At 37.8% G+C, this 21,575-nt stretch overlaps 2 protein-coding genes across 3 annotated transcripts; one reads left to right on the forward strand and one right to left on the reverse strand.

The window, feature by feature from the left end:
• Window positions 1-10,402: 10,402 nt before the first annotated feature.
• LOC121784348 (WEB family protein At1g12150-like) lies at window positions 10,403-11,133 on the forward strand. Its single transcript, XM_042182502.1, has 2 exons — window positions 10,403-10,507; window positions 10,570-11,133. Exons 1-2 carry the CDS (start codon window positions 10,403-10,405, stop codon window positions 11,131-11,133), a joined length of 669 nt encoding a protein of 222 aa, XP_042038436.1.
• Window positions 11,134-11,656: 523 nt separating this feature from the next.
• On the reverse strand, window positions 11,657-14,833 carry LOC121785165 (phosphatidylinositol/phosphatidylcholine transfer protein SFH12-like). 2 transcript variants are annotated; one of them, XM_042183541.1, is made up of 12 exons: window positions 14,677-14,833; window positions 14,399-14,461; window positions 14,266-14,300; window positions 13,781-13,864; window positions 13,630-13,683; window positions 13,266-13,343; window positions 13,099-13,152; window positions 12,939-12,998; window positions 12,758-12,853; window positions 12,574-12,675; window positions 12,389-12,469; window positions 11,657-12,265 (listed from the first exon to the last, which is right to left on the reverse strand). In XM_042183541.1, the coding sequence occupies exons 2-12, from the start codon at window positions 14,451-14,453 to the stop codon at window positions 11,933-11,935; spliced, it is 1,032 nt and encodes a 343-aa protein (XP_042039475.1). In that variant the 5' UTR covers window positions 14,454-14,461; window positions 14,677-14,833; the 3' UTR covers window positions 11,657-11,932. The 2 variants fall into 2 exon arrangements, with proteins under 2 accessions (XP_042039475.1, XP_042039474.1); XM_042183540.1 differs by having other exon boundaries at window positions 14,399-14,833.
• Between the last annotated feature and the right edge of the window lie 6,742 nt (window positions 14,834-21,575).

Genomic DNA, 21,575 nt, shown 5'->3' on the forward strand with positions numbered 1-21,575 from the left:
GCTGTCCAGATCTCATTGAGATCGTTCCACACTTCCTCCAGTGTGGTGTTCCCCTGTTTTAGAGTGCTTGCCCTACGGTGTAGATCGTATATCTGTAACGAATCTCCACCGCTTTTGTATGTTACGGCCAGGCTGTCCCATATGTGCTTCGCTGTCGGTTGTTGAGCCACTCGGCTGACCAATTTGGTCTCGACATTTTGAACTAGCCACGTAAATACACAATGGTCGGCTTCCTGCCATTGTGTAAACGTTGGATCTGTTCTTGCTGGTGGGGATGGGACTCCAGTGATGTGAGATACCATCCCCCTTCCGCTAATTGCATTGTGCATCAGGATGGACCATACCGGATAGTTCTCTCCGTTGAGTTTAAACCCTACTGTCAAGGGTTGAGAATCGGTCTTGTATATTGGTTTTTCTGGTTTGTCGGGATTTTCTGCTGGTTGGTTTTGCATGAGGCTTTTTCGCATGAAATTTGAAAAGAGACGTGCAAACTCATCCGCTTCGGATGAGTTCGGGTCGCCGGTGATCACCTTTTCAGTTTCTGACATTTCTGCCTTTTACAGGTTCTTGGCCAAGAGGTTGGGAGAGGTTTAAGAGCGATGATGAGATTGATTCTGAGCTCCAAGAATCGTTGCTGGCTCTGATGCCATGTTAAATGGCTAAGAAGAAGAAGGATTTTGGTAAAAGGCTTGATTATTTTCTTCAACAATATGACACCCTTATATAGGGCATTACAAAGCTTGTGCTACAATTATTCTTGGGCACCAAGCTAATATATTCTTGGGCACCAAGCTCATATATTTCTTAGCCTCCAAGCTAATGTATTTCTTAGCCTCCAAGCTAATACAAAGCTTATCCTACAAGCTTATACCTTTCTTTTTCTAACATTCTACACTCTGCTGGCCGAGACACGCATCCGTGGAAACCTAGAATGATGAGATAATGACAAATGTTATTTTTTCTGATTTTTAATTCATGGAAATTAAAAGAAATCTTTTATTCTAGTCCCTCAACTTATTTAGATGCAGAATGGTCTCTCGACTCTTGATAATTTTTTAATAGTCTGTCAATGCCTACTAAACGTGGTATTCCTGGTACTGTGTGTGGGCTGCATTATAGTGATTGGAAACAAGAAGATGTTATCTAATGTTAGAGATTAGTTGTCTACCCAATTTGAGATGAATGATATAGAAGAGGCAAGACATATTCTTAGGACCGAGATAATAAAAATAATGTTGTATCTATCTTAAGAATCATACATCATGCTTAGACGTTTTGGCATGCAATATTTTAATAAAAAGTTGTTATCTATTTGACATGGAATTACCTAGTCTTACGATAAAGTATGTCCTAAGATACACAGTGAGATACTCCCTCCGTCCCGCTTTAGCAGTCCCGGTTGATCAATTTCGGGTGTCCCACTTTAGGAGTCCCGGTTGAACTCGGTGCATAAAAATTGATGTCCACTACATCAATTTATTTATTACATCATTTAAAAGTGGGACCCAACCTCCACTACATCATTTATTTATTACACACTTAAAAGCAAAAAAGTAAAAAAATTGTTTAAAAGTGGGACCCAACCTCCACTACATCATTTATTTATTGCACACTTAAATACCCCTTAAAACATGTGCCCGACTCAACCGGGACTGCTAAAGCGGGACGAAGGGAGTATATAAGATGAAACAAGTTTTGTATCCTTCGTCGTTAGAAAGTTTTATGTATTCCATGATGTGTACTAGACCATATATACGCTTTGATGTAGGTATGGTTCTGAGATATCAGTCTAATCTTTGCCAAAGACATTGAATCGTAGTAAAGAATCTATTCAAGTACATGAAGAGGACTAAAGAGTATAGTCTAGTTTACCACACATCTGAGTTATGTCCTTTATGTTATATTGGTTCAGATTTTCAAATTGATCTAGATTCAAGGAAATCGACCTCTGAATATGTGTTCGTCTTGAAATGTGGAGTGACGTGGAGGAGTGTGAATCAAAAATATATCGCACACTCCATTATGGAAGCTGAATAGGTGGCTACTAAATAAGTTGAAGGAAACTGTATGGCTTAGAAACTTCCTAATGGAGTTGAACATGATTCCGAGTATGCCAAATAAAATTACAATATATTTTGATAACTCTGGTGTAGTGATTAATTCAAGGAAACCACGAGCCACAATGCTAGCAAACACATTGAGAAGAAGTACCATATGGATATACTGTGTGGATGAGACATTGAGGTGACCAAGATAGCATTACGTGACAAATCCTTTCACAAAGAGCCTATCCGACAAGACTTCTTACAGTCATGTAGAATAATGGGGAGTTAGATGCATCAAGAACCTAAACCGGCCTTCTGTATAAGTGGGACAGTTTGACGAAAGTTTATACCCGAAAGCATGTTTTTGGGGAGATTGTTAGGATTATCTATAAAACATTCCATGCATTTTGACCTGCTTGTATATGTAAACCTTTATTCCATATATGAACCAAAATATTTTTTTGTCAAATTGTGTTTGATGGTTCATTTCTATTGTGATTTACGTGGTTTAAGTAAACATGAAATCTTTAAGTTTTCGAGAGAATAGTTATGATAATGTGAAAGAATATATGTTATTTAAAACTATTATCACTCCATATACGAAGAATTTCTCTGATAAAAAGAATAAGAGAGATTTAATAAGCATTGAATTTGATGAGAAAAGTCATTAAGGAAAAGAGGAAAGTGTGGAGAAGACGGAAGAGGAAAGGATAGATAAGATTGAGAAGGAGATGGTGATGAATTTGAAGAAGAATGAATTTCTACTTGTGGGCAGCTATGAGTTGAAGAGTTCAACATATGAGTACAAGAGAGTGCAATACCTCGTTGGCGATCCATGACGGAATCACTCAACCTAAAGAAAATAAATCATGGTTACCATAACCTAAAAGAGAAAGATGGTAGATGACTAGATTCTTTAAGGAGAAGGATGGATTCGCAAAAGAATTCTGGTCATCGGAAAGTACCAAAAATTTATTACCAATTGAGTTGCACTTCATACGTCACCGGTCACCTATAAACAAAGGAGTTAAAGTTTCTTGCTATTGTGTTACAATATTGTAGCCGAATTTGTTCCAAACCAAGATATAATTCAATGTGTTCCTTCAACTTTTCAATTGAGTATTGTTGAATAGTCATCATAATTAACATATTATAATTAGAGATAATTCATAATTATTAAGACCATATTTTATAGAAAAAGTTTGATCAAATAGCCGAAAATTCAGAGAGAGAATGCCAATGAGACCGGAGAAGTTGGTCTTCCACATACCACAACTTCATCTCAATCACCCAACAAATTCTAACTAACACTCTCATTATCCAACATCATATTATCAACCATCATTCTAATTCCATAGTTTTTTTTCTTTTTTGTTAGTTTAGCTTTTAGGAGGAGAAAGAAATTTCAGTTTTCCATTTCAATTAAGAAAATTCCCCCCGACGTATCTATACAATTTATTTCAATCAAGAAAAGGACTTGAGCTTCTATTTGTCTCTCTTCTTTGATCTAGCTTGGAGCTTTTCATTTGTCCATTCTTTTAGATTATTCCAGTAAGTTGCCTATTAATTTAATTCAATCCAATTTGATTCTTCAATCTTTTAAATTGGTTATGAATTTTCTTCTCATTGCCTTTCCAGAATTTGGGAGAATTGCTGTCGGTTTGTGAAGGAAACTCGTAGAGGTGATTATACTATTCATATTAGTACAAAATGTTTAAATTTTGTATAAATAATACAAAAATTTCATCCGTGTTTCATTTTTGTACATTTCATCATCAATTGTATTTAGAAAATGTCAACCTTTTGCCCACATGATATGCAAAGTGTTTCTAACATTGTTTCAGGTTTATACAAAATATTTCATTATTATTTCATGTTGGTACAAAATGTTTCATCATTATTACTTCGTATATAAAAAGTTAACAACATTTATACATGCATGACGAAATGTCTTAAACTAAAACGCGAATGAAACCTTTTGCATTATTTACGCAAACTTCAAACTTTTTTTTATTAATATAAAACAATGATGAAATATTATGAACTGTGTAATAAACCCATAAAAGTAGGTTTCGTATTCCACTAACTTTTCCTACATACTTTTGATCTGATAATAAAATGGGACATTTTTATGGGAGTGGGAGAGTATAACGTTATGAAAATGCATGAAATATTTAGTGTGATGTAGGAGAAGGCACAAAATAATAATGTTCAGATCAGATTCTCGGTAAAAAAACCTACAAAATGGGTTTGGATCACCTCGGTCTCCGAGTACAGTTGCACGAGTGGAATCGTCATCTCCGCAAACCGACGTCGGAGAAATCGGTCAAAGCTGCCATTAGTTTATTTGGCGAAAGTATCTCGCCCAGCTGGAATTCTACAAAGAGCAGCTGAGAAGTGAAGAAAATGATAAGGCACAAGCTAAACAAGATCTGCACAAGGCCAACCTTGCTCTCCAGGACCTAACCGGGAAGCTCGAAAATCTCAGCGAATCGAAGCAAGCAGCCATCAAAGCCACGGAGGCTATGAAACGAAGAGCCGCGGAGCTGGAGGTGCAGCAAACTGAAGCTCAAATGGGCAACGCTGCATGGAAGCTTGAGCTCGACCTCAAGAGGGAACGCTACACGGCTTCCTCGGGCGAGCTCATCGTCGCCAAGCAAGAGCTCTCCAACTTAAGGCAAGTGAAAGGTCTTCAGGGTGCGTAGGTGTCGTTCAAGCAAGGATATATCCTAATGGTCAGGATAGAGATCCTAACTAAGCCTAGACCCTGGTTTCAAAAATTCCTCAATCCACTCCTACTGATCAGTATAGTGGTGATAAGGGTCGAATCCCACAGAGATGGTGCGTTTAAACTACCGCGGTGATATTTTGGAAGGTTTGGTTAGCTACCACGCTTGGGTTGAGTCTCTACCTAGACTGGAAATTAAGATGGTGTCCTACTGACTAGGAAGGGTGAATGGTGGTCGACATGTAGTAGTGTACGTGGAATTATGGTGGATACGGTGTAACAGAAAATATGCGGAAAGTACTAGGTTACTATAAAAGGCTAAACAGAAAAACAGAGAATAAGTGGTAGTTGTGGTGACTAGGCCGACAGATCTGCAGGGTGTACTAAAGGTGAAGGACAAAAGCAAAAGCTTCTAAAAAAGCAAAAGTGGTCCCAGACTTGGATATGGACATCATCTTCTTCAACAACCACAAACTAAAATCAGAAAACAAATCCAGATTCAATACGGAAAACACAGATTATCAACTCGCGAACACAGATCTAAAACAACGAAATCAGATCTGAAATCAAACACTGGAGCTGGACTTCTGCATACTGGTCAACATGGACAAACGATTCGGAAATTAAAACTAAACTTTGTATGCGACGATTCACAATCAACCAGTGCCAGATTATACTATCCTAGAGAAACTTGCTACGTAAAACAGAAATTATAAATTCAGCACTTAAAACACCAAGAAACTTTAGATCTAAGCTAACTAGGCAAGGAAGAAAAAGAAAACAACACCATAAACGAAACGGAAATTAACTTCATAGCATAAACACGTTCGGATCTTCATCAAGCACTTCAAAAGCAGAAAATATCACAAAAGCAACAAAGATCCAACGTAAGGAAAATGCAAGTAAATTAAACTACGAAAGCGAAATAAAAGTGTTTTGCCACTCCGGGCGATGGAATCTCTAAACTATGATCTTGCTGGCTGGAACAAGGATGACTGGTACTCCGGGAATATCTGGGAACATCTGGACGTCAGGTGATCATGGCTGCGGCGAGACAAGAAGTGGGACACGGCTGAAAGACTGGTATTACCGAGAGAACTCTCTACCTAAAGATGGTGGTGAATGAGTGAATGTGTCTCCCTTTTCTCTCTCCAAGTGGCTTCCTTTTATAGGGAGGCTTACCCTTGATTTTAGGGTAAAACCTTGCGGTGAGATGACTTCTTTGCCCTCAATTATGGGTAATCCGTCCCAGCTATCCGTCTTCTCCATCTCAAGCCGTTTCAGCACGAATACTGATCAGTATGAGATCATGCTGGCGCCCTTTTTCACCTGAACATTCCGAAACTTCCCTACTGGCTAGAACACTTAACCTGCACACTTTGAGCAACTGTTTTGCAGATATAATCAATTTTGCACAACATACTGACCAGTAACCAAGGCCTAGAATACGACTTATCAAACTGCTCACACTTACCACATGCTTGTCCTCAAGCGTGAAGAACAAACAAAAAGAAATAAGTCGAATTCTAGCCTGGTTACTCTCCTGACCGACTCTACCTAAACTAGACTCTATACTACAACAGAAAGAGAAAACAAGAAACACAAAAACAAGCACAGAAAAGAAAACACATAAACGAAACACAGAAAAACTAAACACAAAGATTGGGCTATATTTTCAACCATCCCTCCCCTCGGGATCAGGTGCAATCCGGCCTCAGACATCCTTGAACTTCCGCCGCCCCCCTTTCTCTCCTAGTCAGTATATCCGCTCGTCAAGATCGCCCAAACTTTCGGCCAAACACTAGGTTCACTCAGTCACTCATACCTCACCAGGAATGTTAGGACTGCATTCTCTCATTATGCTCAACCACAGTTGCTTCGGACTTAGATCTCACGTGCAGCTACTGAAGGGCTTAAAGGCTTATAACGGGGCTATTGGTTTGTATTGCTTTGGGTGGATGTTCCTAAGGCTCTAAGGTTCAAAAAACTGCTATTTTATTTGATTTGGGGGAATTGTGTGCATTTGGGCCTCTGGTTAGTTGCTTTTCTTGGCTGGCGCTTCTGGTTTTGATCTCCAACTGGTCAGTAGCATCTTTGTGGCTTCGTCACCCTTATTCCTTCATTCATTTTTGTGGTCAAGTTTTCTGACCATTTTTCTCCATTTTTTTTGGCTTCGCCACCCTTATACCTTCTTCTTTTTGGGACCTGAGATGACTCCCTGGTCGATTTTCTTCTGAACTTCCTTGCCCAGCTGGTTCCTGCCTTCTCATACATCCTTCTGGCCAGTAAGCTCTAATCGTCTCATGCCTTGCACACACAGTCCCAGTGGCTAGGGGTGTATATCTGGGTATAAAGAGTTAAGAAAATGGGTTCTAAATGTGGTTTTTTTTTTGGGGGGGGGGGTTCCTACTGCCTTCAGTGTTGCTACACGCAGTCACTTCACCCTAGGCAATTTGTGGCAGCCGCTCTTTTCTTTTCTAAACATGTGGAAAGTGGTTCCACTTAAAGCTTATAACTCACATTTTAAGAGGGCTTTCGTGTTTGGCTCTAAGTATGGGCTTTTCTTTCATACTCGCATCATCTATCCTGGCTAGGAGGTACTAAGGGGGGTGGTTTCGGTTTTCCAGCATGTCCTATCTCCCTCAATTCCCTTCACCGTCAGCTCAAGACGGTTGAGTTTTAAGCTCAATCAACACACAAAAGAAAAAAAACTAGACCTAACATGTCACTAACACAAGCACAAACACAACGACTACACATATATACATACTCATCATACTGGTCATTGCGTCTCCCCTCCCACTTCACAAGTGTCTGCCCTCAGATAGGGCTGTGAAGTGGAAAAGATAAAGGCCAGTATGATGGACACATAGACAAAAAGACAAAAACAACAAATTAAAACTAAAACTTCTCACACTTAGACTATGGAATAGGCTAAGTGGGAGAGTTTGAAAACCTAAACAGAACCCAACAAACAAAACACACATATATACAAAACTCCTCACACTTAGGCCATGCAATGGGCTAAGTGTGAGTCGACATGCTTACGAAAAACAGAAAACACAAACACATGCGCCAAAAAAGACAAACCCTTTACTTTTCACACTTAGACTATAAAATAGGCTAATAGTTATGAATGGGGTTTGCGCACAAACAGAATTTATACTACCTAAACAAACAAAACACAATTAAAAAACGAAAACTAAAAACTGAAAAAAAATAAAAAGAAAACTAACTGGTCAGGTGGGGTGGTCTATCGGTGACGCCTGCTCCTTCGCGGCGCAGGCGGTGCAGGTGGTTCCTTTTCAGTTCCATCTTGGTTCCCGTCAAAGTCCGTCGGCTCCTCAGCATGCGCCGGCACATCAGTCTCCTTTTCTTCTGTCTCAGGTACTTGCGGTTCATCAGCTCGGCCTCCATGGCCACTTGGTTCAACAGCTTGTTCCTTCCTCTGGTTGGTATTCTCTCCTAGGATGCTATCGATATTGGATAACATCCTATTCATTGCTTGCTGCATCTTGTAGTTCTCCTTTCCCAAATCTGTCACTATCACCTCCATCGAGGCCTGCCTCTGAGCCAACAACTTCTGCTCTGCATCCCCTTTCAACATTCGTTCCACCACCGATGCCAATCGCATCACCTTCGCTTTCAACTGTTGATTTTCTTCTCTCACTTCTTCCATCGCCTTCTCCATCCTTTCTTGTCTCTGCTCCTGATCCTGTGTTCCCGGATGTGCTGCAGATCTCCCAGTCGGTACAGCTTCTTCTCCCATTGCGTAGAATTTGGGTGCGCCCTGCCTCATGTAAATGGTGTTCGTTCGGACGAATAAAGGTGTATCAAAAAGACCAGGAGGATCCACCATGATCTGGTCGGATAAATTTTCGGCCTCTGTGATGATGATGTTGTTTCTGACGAACACTCCCAAGATATGGCAGAGAGTGAGGTACCTCGCTGGGTGGGTGGCAATTAGATGGCATTGGTAGGCGGTCAAAAAACCCAGATGCAACTTCTTCCCCGGCAACGGCGCCATTTGAAAGGTCTTCAGGGTGCGTAGGTGTCGTTCAAGCAAGGATATATCCTAATGGTCAGGATAGAGATCCTAACTAAGCCTAGACCCTGGTTTCAAAAATTCCTCAACTCACTCCTACTGATCAGTATAGTGGTGATAAGGGTCGAATCCCACAGAGATGGTGCGTTTAAACTACCGCGGTGATATTTTGGAAGGTTTGGTTAGCTACCACGCTTGTGTTGAGTCTCTACCTAGACTGGAAATTAAGATGGTGTCCTACTGACTAGGAAGGGTGAATGGTGGTCGACATGTAGTAGTGTACGTGGAATTATGGTGGATACGGTGTAACAGAAAATATGCGGAAAGTACTAGGTTACTATAAAAGGCTAAACAGAAAAACAGAGAATAAGTGGTAGTTGTGGTGACTAGGCCGACAGATCTGCAGGGTGTACTAAAGGTGAAGGACAAAAGCAAAAGCTTCTAAAAAAGCAAAAGTGGTCCCAGACTTGGATATGGACATCATCTTCTTCAACAACCACAAACTAAAATCAGAAAACAAATCCAGATTCAATACGGAAAACACAGATTATCAACTCGCGAACACAGATCTAAAACAACGAAATCAGATCTGAAATCAAACACTGGAGCTGGACTTCTGCATACTGGTCAACATGGACAAACGATTCGGAAATTAAAACTAAACTTTGTATGCGACGATTCACAATCAACCAGTGCCAGATTATACTATCCTAGAGAAACTTGCTACGTAAAACAGAAATTATAAATTCAGCACTTAAAACACCAAGAAACTTTAGATCTAAGCTAACTAGGCAAGGAAGGAAAAGAAAACAGCACCATAAACGAAACGGAAATTAACTTCATAGCATAAACACATTCGGATCTTCATCAAGCACTTCAAAAGCAGAAAATATCCCAAAAGCAACAAAGATCCAACGTAAGGAAAATGCAAGTAAATTAAACTACGAAAGCGAAATAAAATTATTTTGCCACTCCGGGCGATGGAATCTCTAAACTATGATCTTGCTGGCTGGAACAAGGATGACTGGTACTCCGGGAACATCTGGGAACATCTGGACGTCAGGTGATCATGGCTGCAGCGAGGCAAGAAGTGGGACACGGCTGAAAGACTGGTATTACCGAGAGAACTCTCTACCTAAAGATGGTGGTGAATGAGTGAATGTGTCTCCCTTTTCTCTCTCCAAGTGGCTTCCTTTTATAGGGAGGCTTACCCTTGATTTTAGGGTAAAACCTTGCGGTGAGATGACTTCTTTGCCCTCAATTATGGCTAATCCGTCCCAGCTATCCGTCTTCTCCATCTCAAGTCGTTTCAGCACGAATACTGATCAGTATGAGATCATGCTGACGCCCTTTTTCACCTGAACATTCTGAAACTTCCCTACTGGCTAGAACACTTAATCTGCACACTTTGAGCAACTGTTTTGCAGATATAATCAATTTTGCACAACATACTGACCAGTAACCAAGGCCTAGAATACGACTTATCAGCAAGACTTCGATGCAGCCCTCGGGGCCAAACTGACCGCCTTCCAGTGGATAGAGGACGCGCGACAATCCACCAAAGCCAGCGGGGACAGGCAGAGCATGCTGTCGAAAGAGGCCTCTATGCTACGTCGTGCTCTCGATCAAGTCAAGTTCGACTCCCTCCAAGCGCAGGATGAGCACCTCAAGCTCATCGCAGAGAAGGAGGTGCACTTGCTCGTGCATAAGTCCGCTAAGGAAGTGGCCGAGATGGAAATCAAAGCCCTTAGAGAGGCTACACGCCCGAAGAGAATCTGGGGCGAAAGCTCGAGGAGGCCACCAAGGCCATCAAGCTTCTGCTGGAGCAGCTCAATGATGTGCGCGAATCCGATCTCAACTCGTTGCAGACTGCTCTCAGTGAGCTCGACTGCGCTAGGAAGGAGCTGCAGCAGCTCCTTGCTGAGGAGCTTTCGCTACGCGCTACTGTTGAGTCGCTCGAGCATGAGTTGGAAAAGCTTAAGAGGGATCACACCGAGTGTGAGAAGAAGCTGTCGGAAGCAGAGTTGGATATCGAGCAGATGAGGCTCGACCTAGCTGAGAGGACGGTCGAGCTTGAGACGGCCCAGTCTAGGAATATACGCGAGGAAATGCAGTGCACTCTCGATAATTTGCTAGCACAAGTTCAAACGGAACGAAGCCAAGCAGAGAAGTTCCACAACGACATCCAACTACTAAGGCAACAAACCGAAGTGGCAAACGCTACAGCCAAAGAAACCGACGAGAAGCTGCAGCTCGCGTTGCAGGAGGCCGAGGAGGCTAAGGCAGCACAAAAGTGCGCAGACAACCAGATATGAGACTCTCCCAAAGCAAACAGCGCAGCCAACTTGAAGGGCCCGGGACCTGCCTGTTCAAGGAAGATCAAGCTGTCGGTCGCAGAGTTCAAGACCATGAACCACAAGATCGAGGAAAGCAGAACCAATGCTGACTCGAAAGTGCAGTCCCTCATGGCCGACTTGAACAAGATAAAGGCGAGCCAGAATGAAACGGCACAAAAGGCAGATGTGATCTTGAAGCAGAGGGAGGACTTACAGTTGGAGATTGAGGACGCTATCAAGAGGACTGAGGTGGCAGAGGCCGGGAGGAAGGTAGTCGAAGGCGAACTCCGGAAATGTCGTATCGTGGTCGGAGAGCCATCTGGAATATTGAAAATGACAATAACTCCTGCATAGCACATATCAAGAAACACAAGAATATCCCTTCTTCTCATAAAATTTGTATAGCTGTTTGATTAAGTGTAGGTGGTATTTACAACTAGCCTCACACAGTATCATTAGATTGTTTATATCAACATTATTTTCATGAGTTCAAACAAAAGAATCACAGAATTAAGCTCAATTAGAACAAATAATCATATCCGTAAAACAAGTTATACATATCTAGATTCACCCTTGTAGGAATATATATGAATTTTCGTATATTTTCTTTACAACATATGTTAAGCGGATGCAAGATTAGGACATACTTGATTATATAGAGAAGCCGGCCTCTGCAAATGGCTTCGTCTGTGGCCGAGCATTGTGCAGACAGCTTCAAGTCGGTATTATGGATTGCTACATGAAATTATTTGACAACCTATAGCTATAAGATTGCTAGCTAGAATTCTAATTGTGGAAGATGTGATTTCAGCTTCTCCAAACCAGAGATCGGTGAATTAGAACTTGCAACACCGAGATCCTTGAATTTATTTAGCTCGGATTCCAAAGTCTCTGCGATGACTTCTTTATCAGCATCTTCAGGCAAAGTTACGTGAACGGAGCCTTGCTTTACTGGTTGGGAAGGTTGAGAAAGCAAGAACTGCTGCTTAACGTAGTTGTAGAGTTGTCGATGAAATGGATGGTCCAACGAATAGCAATTTTCCTCTGAATATTTTGAAGAGTTGGAAGATCTCTTACGACAGAAATGAGGAAGGGACGAATAATCCATTATCTGCACCCAAGATAGTAGGTTCCATTTTAGCTAACTTTCCACATTCAAAAACTCACAGGAAAAAATGGAAAAGCAAAAAAGCAGTGGAAGCATAATGTATTATTACTATGGCCAAGAAATTACCTTAAGTAGATCATCTTCTCCACAACTGGAGAGTACATCGATTTTACCCCTTGTTCTTTCCTGAAGAAGTGGCTTCACTACCTGTTGACAGATCTAAGATTACGCTCTCGAAGGAAAAAAAAAACAAAGAAAGTTTGCTACTGGTCTTCTAATGATGTGCACTATAACTGAAGTGTGAGACGAACCCTCCAACATGCTGAAAAGACGTATGGCGCATTCACAATGTAATAAGTTTGTGTTTTCTCAGGGTAGTTTAGATCGTCGATAGAAGAAATTATAGTCAGGAGCTGCAAAAAGAACAACAAGTATCATTAGTGTTAACATACAAAAGAATCTACTGTATCAAGCTAAATCTGTCTATTAATCGACCTTTATTTGGTTTAGTGCCGAGAGTTTCAAGCCAGTCATATCGAGGATCTTTATGCATTTACTTATATGTTTCCCATACTTTTTTGTTGCAGCAGGCTGCAATAAGAAATTAAGAATGGTAAGTTATGTGGAACTGTGAAAAAATGGAAGAACTTGGAGAGGAAGTACGAGCGTAGCTTACAAAAACTACACGATCCCTGTATTCGTTAATCTGAATGTGCGATTGCACGTAATAATGAACCTAAAACGAAGAAAAATGCTGTTAGAGGTAATGAAGAACTTCAGAAAATTTGGTCTGTACACAAATTTAGTATGTATAAACTATTAGCAGCAATACTTACGGATGCTCTGTCGAACGTGCTCAGGCCTACTCCAACAGCGAATACAGGGAGACCCTAATGATGAAAGAGCTTCCTGTTAGTGAGTGTATGTAAAAAATTACGAAGAAATAGCTAACACTGATCAGACGCTAGCGTATAGTCATATATCCTTCTTCATAAACACTCACCTCGTTTGAGTAACCCGATAATCCTACAAGCTGAGAATCACGTATCCCTCTGTAGAGTTCCTCAGGAACAATCGGTTTCTGCAGCAAAATGCAGCAATGAAGTTGTTAAGTAAGTAAGTAATAAGGGAATCAACAGTCATTGTAAATGTTTCTATTATCCAGATGGTTCACAATATGTGGTGGAAATCCACTTTGGAAGTGAAAAAATGAGAGAAGGACTCATATTTTCAATGTGAAGGCAAGTTCAACAAACTTAAGTTTTTGAGAAAATTGTCCAAATGAAGCTAATCAAGACCTTGGAATGCAATTTGCACACATTTGATATTAGCTAATTTCTTATAAAAATGTACGTGTTGGAACATACCGCTAGCATATTATCGATGTCGTTTTGGACTCTCCACTCCAAGCTGTCAACCAACTGACAGAATCACATCATCAGCAAACAGTCAAAATACAATTCAGCAGCATATTGCATTTCTTAACTTATTTCAGAGAGAAGGATTTTTTTTTCAAACCATCTTATGAGCCTTTTGAGCATTCCCTTCTCGCGCCTTCAGAAAACGTGTAAACGTTTCATGAGGATATCCTTGATGCACATTCTGCAAAATTGAAACAGCTCAGAGACTTCAAGAAATGTAGCAAAATTGAACAGTTGTTTTGAGCCTAAGTTTTTGCATAAATCCAATCTTTCCTTGTCCAATTTCATCAAAAGAAAAACAATATTCATAAGCAAATGCAAGACAAACAACCAAGGTCAAGACTTTTTTTTTGCAAATTTCTGCTTTTCCAACTTAATAATAGAATAACTTTCTATAACATAAATTAATACCATGTATTTAGGTAAACAAAAAGAAAAAGAAATTGTCAGAATAGGAAGAGTAAACATATACTAATATGATTTATAAAGCCAAAGAGTAGATATGTGTATTTCTAAAATGACAATATTAATTCTTGAACAAGCAGATAAAATTATAAACAAGAATGCAAAGGAGAAGCAAACCTTGAAAGTTTTCTGAAGTGACTCGCCCACTGCATCTGCATACAATTCCACAAGAAAAAGTTTAAAAAATCAGGTAAGAGATTCAAATTAATGAAAAAAATGGGGACTTGAAAGAAAATTCAAGAATTATAACCTTCCTCCATTAATGCTTCAAGTTGATTGATGACTTCTTGAGTAACAAGAGCCATTTCTTCTTCTGATGAAAGAAAACACAGGAAAAGATTTCCAAGAATAAAATTATGGCTAAAACAATCTACTCAATCACCTCACATGGATATATTAGTGCAATTCTTTAACAACTTTGTTAGTTAAAGGAGAAAAAAAATTAGAGAGAAAGAGAGATAAAGATTCCACTTTTAATTTATAAAAGAGAAAGTTGAATGGGGTCAAGATTCAAGAAAGGCAAGCCACCCTTTTCCCTCTCGGTAGCTTCTTTGATCCTTCTCCTTTATGATTCAGTCAATAAGCATCCCTCTGAAATGCTGAGTATTCATCTCAGCCTTTCGAAATTGGAAATTAATGTTTTCAACGTGGAAATTAGTAATATACAGAGAAGATGAAGAATAAGTACCTACCTCTAATTTAAATGTAATAAAGTGATTCTGTATTTTATTTTATTTTATTTTATTCTTGTTCCATTCATCAATCGGTTGAAATGGCACATCTGGTCGGTTGTGGGACAGCAACCAAAATAATTCAGTATCTTAAATAATTTCCTAAAGCTAAAATAACTTTATCTTTTGAAAAGATAAGGCAATTAATTATTCTAAAATAGGAGAGAAATCAGGCTGATCTTATTTATTTTGTTGCATCTTATGGGGTATTAGCAAGTTAGCATACACCCTTTAGAGGAGATTAATATATTTATGGGTAAATGGCGAAATAAAGTATGAAAAATTATCAAATTTTGCTTTATGTTAATATTTTTAAAAACTGAAATGATAGCAAGTTTCATAATTTTGCAATTATTTCATAATCCTTTTTCCTACAAAATCCATGATGATATGATAACTAGATTATCCCACCATTACTTCTAGGTAAACCACACGGCTACGGTAGTATGGCATTGTCGTCTTGTTCGTGTAGATAAATTTGGTTGTTACATTATCACAGGTTTCATCGAAAAAACGACATACTCCCTCCGTATTCAAAAAATAAAAACATTTGAAACGGCACGGGTTTTAATAGACAATTGGTAAAATAAGTGAGAAAAATTAGTAAAGTAAGAGAGGAAAAGAAAAATGACTAAAGTAAGAGAGAGGAAGAGAAAAAGTAGTGAAAATAGAGTTAGCGGATTGTAGGGTCCATGTCCTAAATTAGAAAGATTTTAAAGTTTTTATTTTTAAAGAACGATCCAAAATAGAAATAGTTGTTATTTTTAAAAAACGAAGGGAGTATGAGATAATTGTGAAATTTTGAATTTTGGCGATTTATCATTTCGGTTTTAAAAAGTATGGGTCAAAGCAACTATATTCATAATAGGCAATAACAAATTTCTCTCCTATAATCCTACATACAAGCTAATTGATTTATTTATTTATTTATTTTTTGTAATCTTTTCTCTATTTCTTAGTATAATTTATTTGCTAACTTCTCCAATATTTTGCTTTCACTGTTTTGAAAGACAACCTAGATAAATTAAAATATTTTTTAATTTATTTTTAAATTCTACATATTTTTATTAGAGGATTATTTGGGTTGCAACCCCCACTAATTTCTTTCTTACAAAAATTTAATCCATTGGTAATTTTTGGTAGCAGACTTTTTTTGCCAATATCGTCGGATAGAATTCGCTGATAAATTCCACATGTAATAAAATGTGTATTTCTTGTTATGTTACTTCTTCTTGAGAGGACTTTGACAAACAAGTGTGTGGTGAATCTTCTTAATCTCTTAAATCTACTTTTTTTTTTTTTTTTTTATGAAACGTGGTTTGATATAAAAACATCCGTTTTGAATTTGAGAGTGTTGCAACTCTGACTTTACTAAAGGCAAACATGTGTCATTGGACTTAATTTTATTTTCAAACAGTACACTGCTTGAACAATGGAAATATGCAACATTACTTGAAAACAATGATCGTTTGACTCGAATGGATACCTAGCTTAAGTCACATTTAAGTTACTCTTATTTTATCATCATTGTTTTGAATTGTTATCTCATTTTGGATATTTTTCTCTCATTCATTATTTATAATAGTAAAGGTTAGTAATAGAGTCTTGAGGTTTATAATTAAATGGGTCGCGTGTAAGTTTTTAGTGGACAGACATGAGCCCAGCCCAACATCTTCTTAATTCTAATAAGTGTGTTAACATTATACTTGGGCCCTGAAAAGGCTTGTTCTCTAGCATTAAAATTAAAAGCATAGAGATAGTACTCCATCATTTAAATTTTAATCAATCCTATAACTTTTTAAATTAAAATATAAGTCATAACTTTCATATTTTGCAATTATTCCACAATGATAAAAATCGTGAATAATATAACAAAACTAAATATGATGTTACAACAAAATGATGTTGTTTTAGGAAAACTGATGTCATTTTATTTTCAATGATGATTGACACAACCAATTTATGCAAAATGAAGTAATTTTGCTTCACATCAGTTTCGATTTTGACTATTATGAGACAGTTGTGAAAAGTAGAAAATATTAAACTTTATATTTTAGTTTTAAAAAGTATAGGACTGACAACGAAAATTGTGATTCAAACAAATCAAGCAATGTTGGGGCTTGGGGTGCCCTTAGACCATGTTTATTGATTGAGGAGGGTCGATCGCCACCTCATTATGCGTTTCCAAAAATTTTATTGCAAGGATACGTCTCTCTCCTTGATCTCGGTCAGTTTGGAGGCAACCACCAACCACTTGGTTGGTCAAGTTATTTTAATGATTCAGCCAATGAAATTGTGTCAAATGACACATTCTCATTGGTTGATAATTTTTTTAAAATTTTATATATTTTGAAAATATTATATTGAACAATTATAAAAATTATACCAAAAATCATAATTTTTCGTCCTCTATAAATAGAGATCACATTTGCTATAGTTTTGCACAAAAAAATCTTATCTTTTCTCAAAATATAATCCTTCTTCTTTGGTATAATTTCTGATTTTGTAGTCTCGTTTGTTGTTCATCATGGATGATGATGAGATTAACATACTCTCACATTCTCAAAATTTTTATTCAACCCAAAATTTTAATCATTCCCAAACTTTTAATCCTTCCCAAGATTATTTTCCTAGGTTTGATGATTTCCCAAATTCTAGCCAATTTCAAACTACCATGAGCGCTTCAAATGCTTCACATGGTTGGAGTGAGCAAGAAGACAATGCATTAATGTCTACTTGGTGTTTCGTCAGCACAAATGCAATTGTTGGCACCACCCAAACTAGTGTGAATCTATGGGTAAGTATTCTTGATCTATATGAAAAAACAAGAAAAGAAAATCCAAAAATGGGTGAACAAAGGAGTTTGGAGTCATTGAGACAGCGCTACAAACGACTCAACACAAATGTCTCCAAGTGGATAGCATACAAGCATGAGCACGATCGAGCTACGAGCGGCCAATCTAATGAGGACATTGAGAAAGCCACTCAACAACTCTATGGTAAGAGTAAATTTACTCACCATAAGGTGTTTGAGAGGGTGAAGCGACACAATCCCATGTGGAAATTGAAGTTGAATAGTGCCGGTTCATCGCGATTCCAGCCAGATGACGACAACCTTGAAGAAAGTTGTGGAAGCTCAAAAAGGTCGAGGACTAGTGAGGAGGGAGGACCTCAAATCAACTCCACACCTGTAAGTGTTTCTTCAACATTACAATGTCCTATTGGAAGAGATAAAGCTAAGGCTAACAGAAAAGACAAAGAAGTTACAACACCATCATATACAATTCCTAATGATTTCACTGCAGCACTACGTGAAATGAGGTTACACGTGAAAGGGAATGTGCTATTCATGAACGGAAGACCAAGGCAGCTATCCTTACTCCAATGATGGCCAGGAAGGAGTTAACTCCATAAGAAGAAGCTCTGAAATGTGATCTAATAACAGAATTGTTTGGGAAGTGATCGTAGTTTATCTATTTTCAATGAATGTTTCGTAGTATGTAACTTTCAACTTCTTTTGCTTCGTACGTAATGTTCAATATCCGTTGCTTATGTAACCTTTAATTTCCGTTGGTTAGTATGTAACCTTTAATTGCATTACTTAATATGTAACTTTTAGTTTGTGTGATAAGCCCTTCAAATCAAAGCATGAATAGATGAAATGTGCTCACAAAAATCAAAGTGGAATCCAATGACATCCCATGTGATCATGAAATCAAAGTTTGACTAGATGACAAGTCACTCTCTATCACAAGTGGTGGTAGAGTCCAATGACATCCCATGTGATCACGAAAATCAAAGATTGCATAGATGACAAATCACTCTCCTATCACAAGTGGTGGTGGAATCCAATGACATCCCATGTGATCACGAAAATCAAAGTTTGACTAGATGACAAGTCACTCTATCACAAGTGGTGGTGGAATCCAATGACATCCCATGTGATAGTGGTGGAATCATATGCTCATCAAATAACTTCTACTCCCTCTGTCCCCCATAATTTGTCGCCATTTGACCCGACACGGGTTTTAAGAAATATAATAGAAAGTGAGTTGAAAAAGTTAGTGGCATGTGGGTCCTACTTTCATATATTAGTTTTATAATAAAATGTGAGTGGGAATGGGTTAGTGGAATATGAGGTCCACTACCAAAAATAGTAAAAGTGAAATGTGACAAATTTTTAGGAACGGACGGAAATGGAAATAAGTGACAAATTTTCAGAGACGGATGGAGTATATATTTACCTATATGTTTCACGAAAGTTACACACAAATCCTTTCACAATTATTGAGCCAACTCTCCCTAAAAAATGTCATCAAGTTCTAATTTGAAGCTTCCAATCTTCTTGAAGACAATGAATGGGAAGAAAAAATTGTTGAACAAAATCAACAACTCAATCAGCTCATCGAAGATATAGCTATTTGGCCAATAGCCATGTCTTCACAACCTACAACCCAGACGATTAGAGCTAAAAGGAGATACATTGAAAGGAAACGCGAGGAGGGTCATGATACTATTTTCGAGCAGTACTTTGCTGAAGATCCAATCTATCCTCCACATTTTTTCGGAACAAGGTATCGCATGCGAAAACCTTTGTTCGAAAAAATAATGAACAAGCTCGTTGACACCGACTACTTTTTTGTGTAAAAGCGTGATGCTACTGGTCGGCTTGGTATGTCTGCGATTCAGAAATGTACAGCAGCGATGAGGATGTTGGCCTACGGGACGGCGACCGACTTGCATGACGAATATCTGAGAATGAGCACACAACTCATTCGCAAATCTCTCATCAAGTTCGTTGAAGGTGTAATTTCTAACTTCGGCGATGAGTACTTGCGAAATCCCACCGAAGAAGACTTGGTAAGACTTCAGCATATTGGAGAACAACGTGGGTTTCCAGGCATGTTGGGTAGTATTGACTGCATACGTTGGGAATTGAAGAATTGTCCCACTTTATGGGCTGGGCAATATGCCGGAAGAAGTGGGAATCCGACAATCATCTTGGAAGCAGTAGCATCTCAAGATCTGTGGATCTGGCATGTTTTTTTTTTGGAACTCCAGATTCGAGAAATGATATTAATGTGTTTGATCAATATCTTATTTTGATGATATTTTGGAAGGTCGAGCACCGAAGGTCAATTACATAGTAAATGGCCACGAAAAAGGTATAGGGTATTATCTCACTAATGGCATATATCCTCGATGGGCGGGATTTGTCAAATCTATTCCAGGTCCACAAACAATGAAGCACGAGTTGTTTGCTCAACATCAAGAGTCCGCGCGAAAAGATGTTGAGCAAACTTTTGGTGTTTTGCAAGCCCATTTTGCTTTACCAAATGTCCATGTCTTATTTGGGATCGTGATATTATGGGGAAAATAATTATTGCTTGCATAATCTTGCACAATATGATAGTGGAAGATGAAAGAAGCATGTATTCGAACTATTGTGATCCAGCAGAATTTATTCAAGATCGACTTGGACAAAGTAGTTGTGAATTGAAGATGGAGATGAGAATAATGATTTCATATATTCTACGGATAGGATTGCGAGTCTAGCTTTTTACATAAAAAATAAAACCCAACTTCTAAATAGAGGAGCTCACTAAGCTCTGCTAGACGATTTGGTTGAGCATATATGGGCAAAATTCGGCAATTACAATTGAATGTCTAGTTTTCATCTTATGTATGAGCACCAATTATGTATTTTCAAATTCGTATTTCAATTATTGCAATTCATGTTTTTTATTTGTTTGTTTTTATAATTTTTAGTTTGTCATTTATTATGTTTTTTATAAATTTTATTATGCAATAGTAAATATTTCATGTAATAATATCATTATTAAAAAATAATATAAAAATTAAATATATAATAGTGTGGTTGGGTGGTCATTGATAAACTATGAAAATATGAGTCGTTGAGTTGAATGAATCTTGATGATGTGGAGGAGATAAAAATGAATTAAATATTAAAAAAGTGGATGTTTGGGTTGGATTGGATGGTTACTGATAAACATCGTCTTAGGGCCAATATCCATTTCATGTTTAACTACAATAACATGCTTAGGGGTGGGAAATTATACCGAAATACCAGACTTACCGTACCGGAAAAATACCAAAAATACCGATTTTTCGGTATACCGCAGTTTCCGGTACGGTATGATACCGTACCATAGTGTTTCGGTACGGTAACGGTATCAATTTTTCTATACCGCGGTATACCGAATCCACGGTATACCGGTATACCGAATCTTCGGTATATATCGAAAATTTGGTATACCGCGGTATACCGGTATACCGATAGATTATTATATATATATATATATATATATATATATATTAATATTAAATATGTTATAATATATATATATATTACATTTATATATATATTATATTAAAAAAAATGAAAATAGAATTCTCTAAAATTTAAAAAATTTAAATGTAATATTTTGGATATATATTATATTAAATTTAAAAAAATGTATATTACATTTATATATATATATATTATTAAATAAATTTTAAAAAAAATTAAATGTAATATATATATATATATATATATATATATATATATATATCTATATATATTACATTTATAAATATTTTGGATACAATAGTTTTTTTTGGTATACCGCTACCATACCGCATACCGTTATTACGGTATGGTAACGGTATAAAAAATTATCATACCGAATTCCG

The sequence above is a fragment of the Salvia splendens genome, chromosome 21, assembly GCF_004379255.2.
Source record: "Salvia splendens isolate huo1 chromosome 21, SspV2, whole genome shotgun sequence".
In the NCBI taxonomy this organism is placed as follows: domain Eukaryota; kingdom Viridiplantae; phylum Streptophyta; class Magnoliopsida; order Lamiales; family Lamiaceae; genus Salvia; species Salvia splendens.

Bases quoted from the DNA above. Each gene is read 5' to 3' on its own strand.
- LOC121784348 (XM_042182502.1), top strand. From the start codon at position 10,403: ATGCTGTCGAAAGAGGCCTCTATGCTACGTCGTGCTCTCGATCAAGTC. The intron at 10,508-10,569 runs GTGCACTTGCTC...CAAAGCCCTTAG, and splicing joins AGCTCATCGCAGAGAAGGAG to AGAGGCTACACGCCCGAAGA.
- LOC121785165 (XM_042183541.1), bottom strand. From the start codon at position 14,453: ATGGCTCTTGTTACTCAAGAAGTCATCAATCAACTTGAAGCATTAATG. The intron at 14,301-14,398 runs GTTATAATTCTT...AATTGTATGCAG, and splicing joins TGAAGCATTAATGGAGGAAG to ATGCAGTGGGCGAGTCACTT. The intron at 13,344-13,629 runs GTATGTTCCAAC...ATTTTGCTGCAG, and splicing joins ACATCGATAATATGCTAGCG to AAACCGATTGTTCCTGAGGA.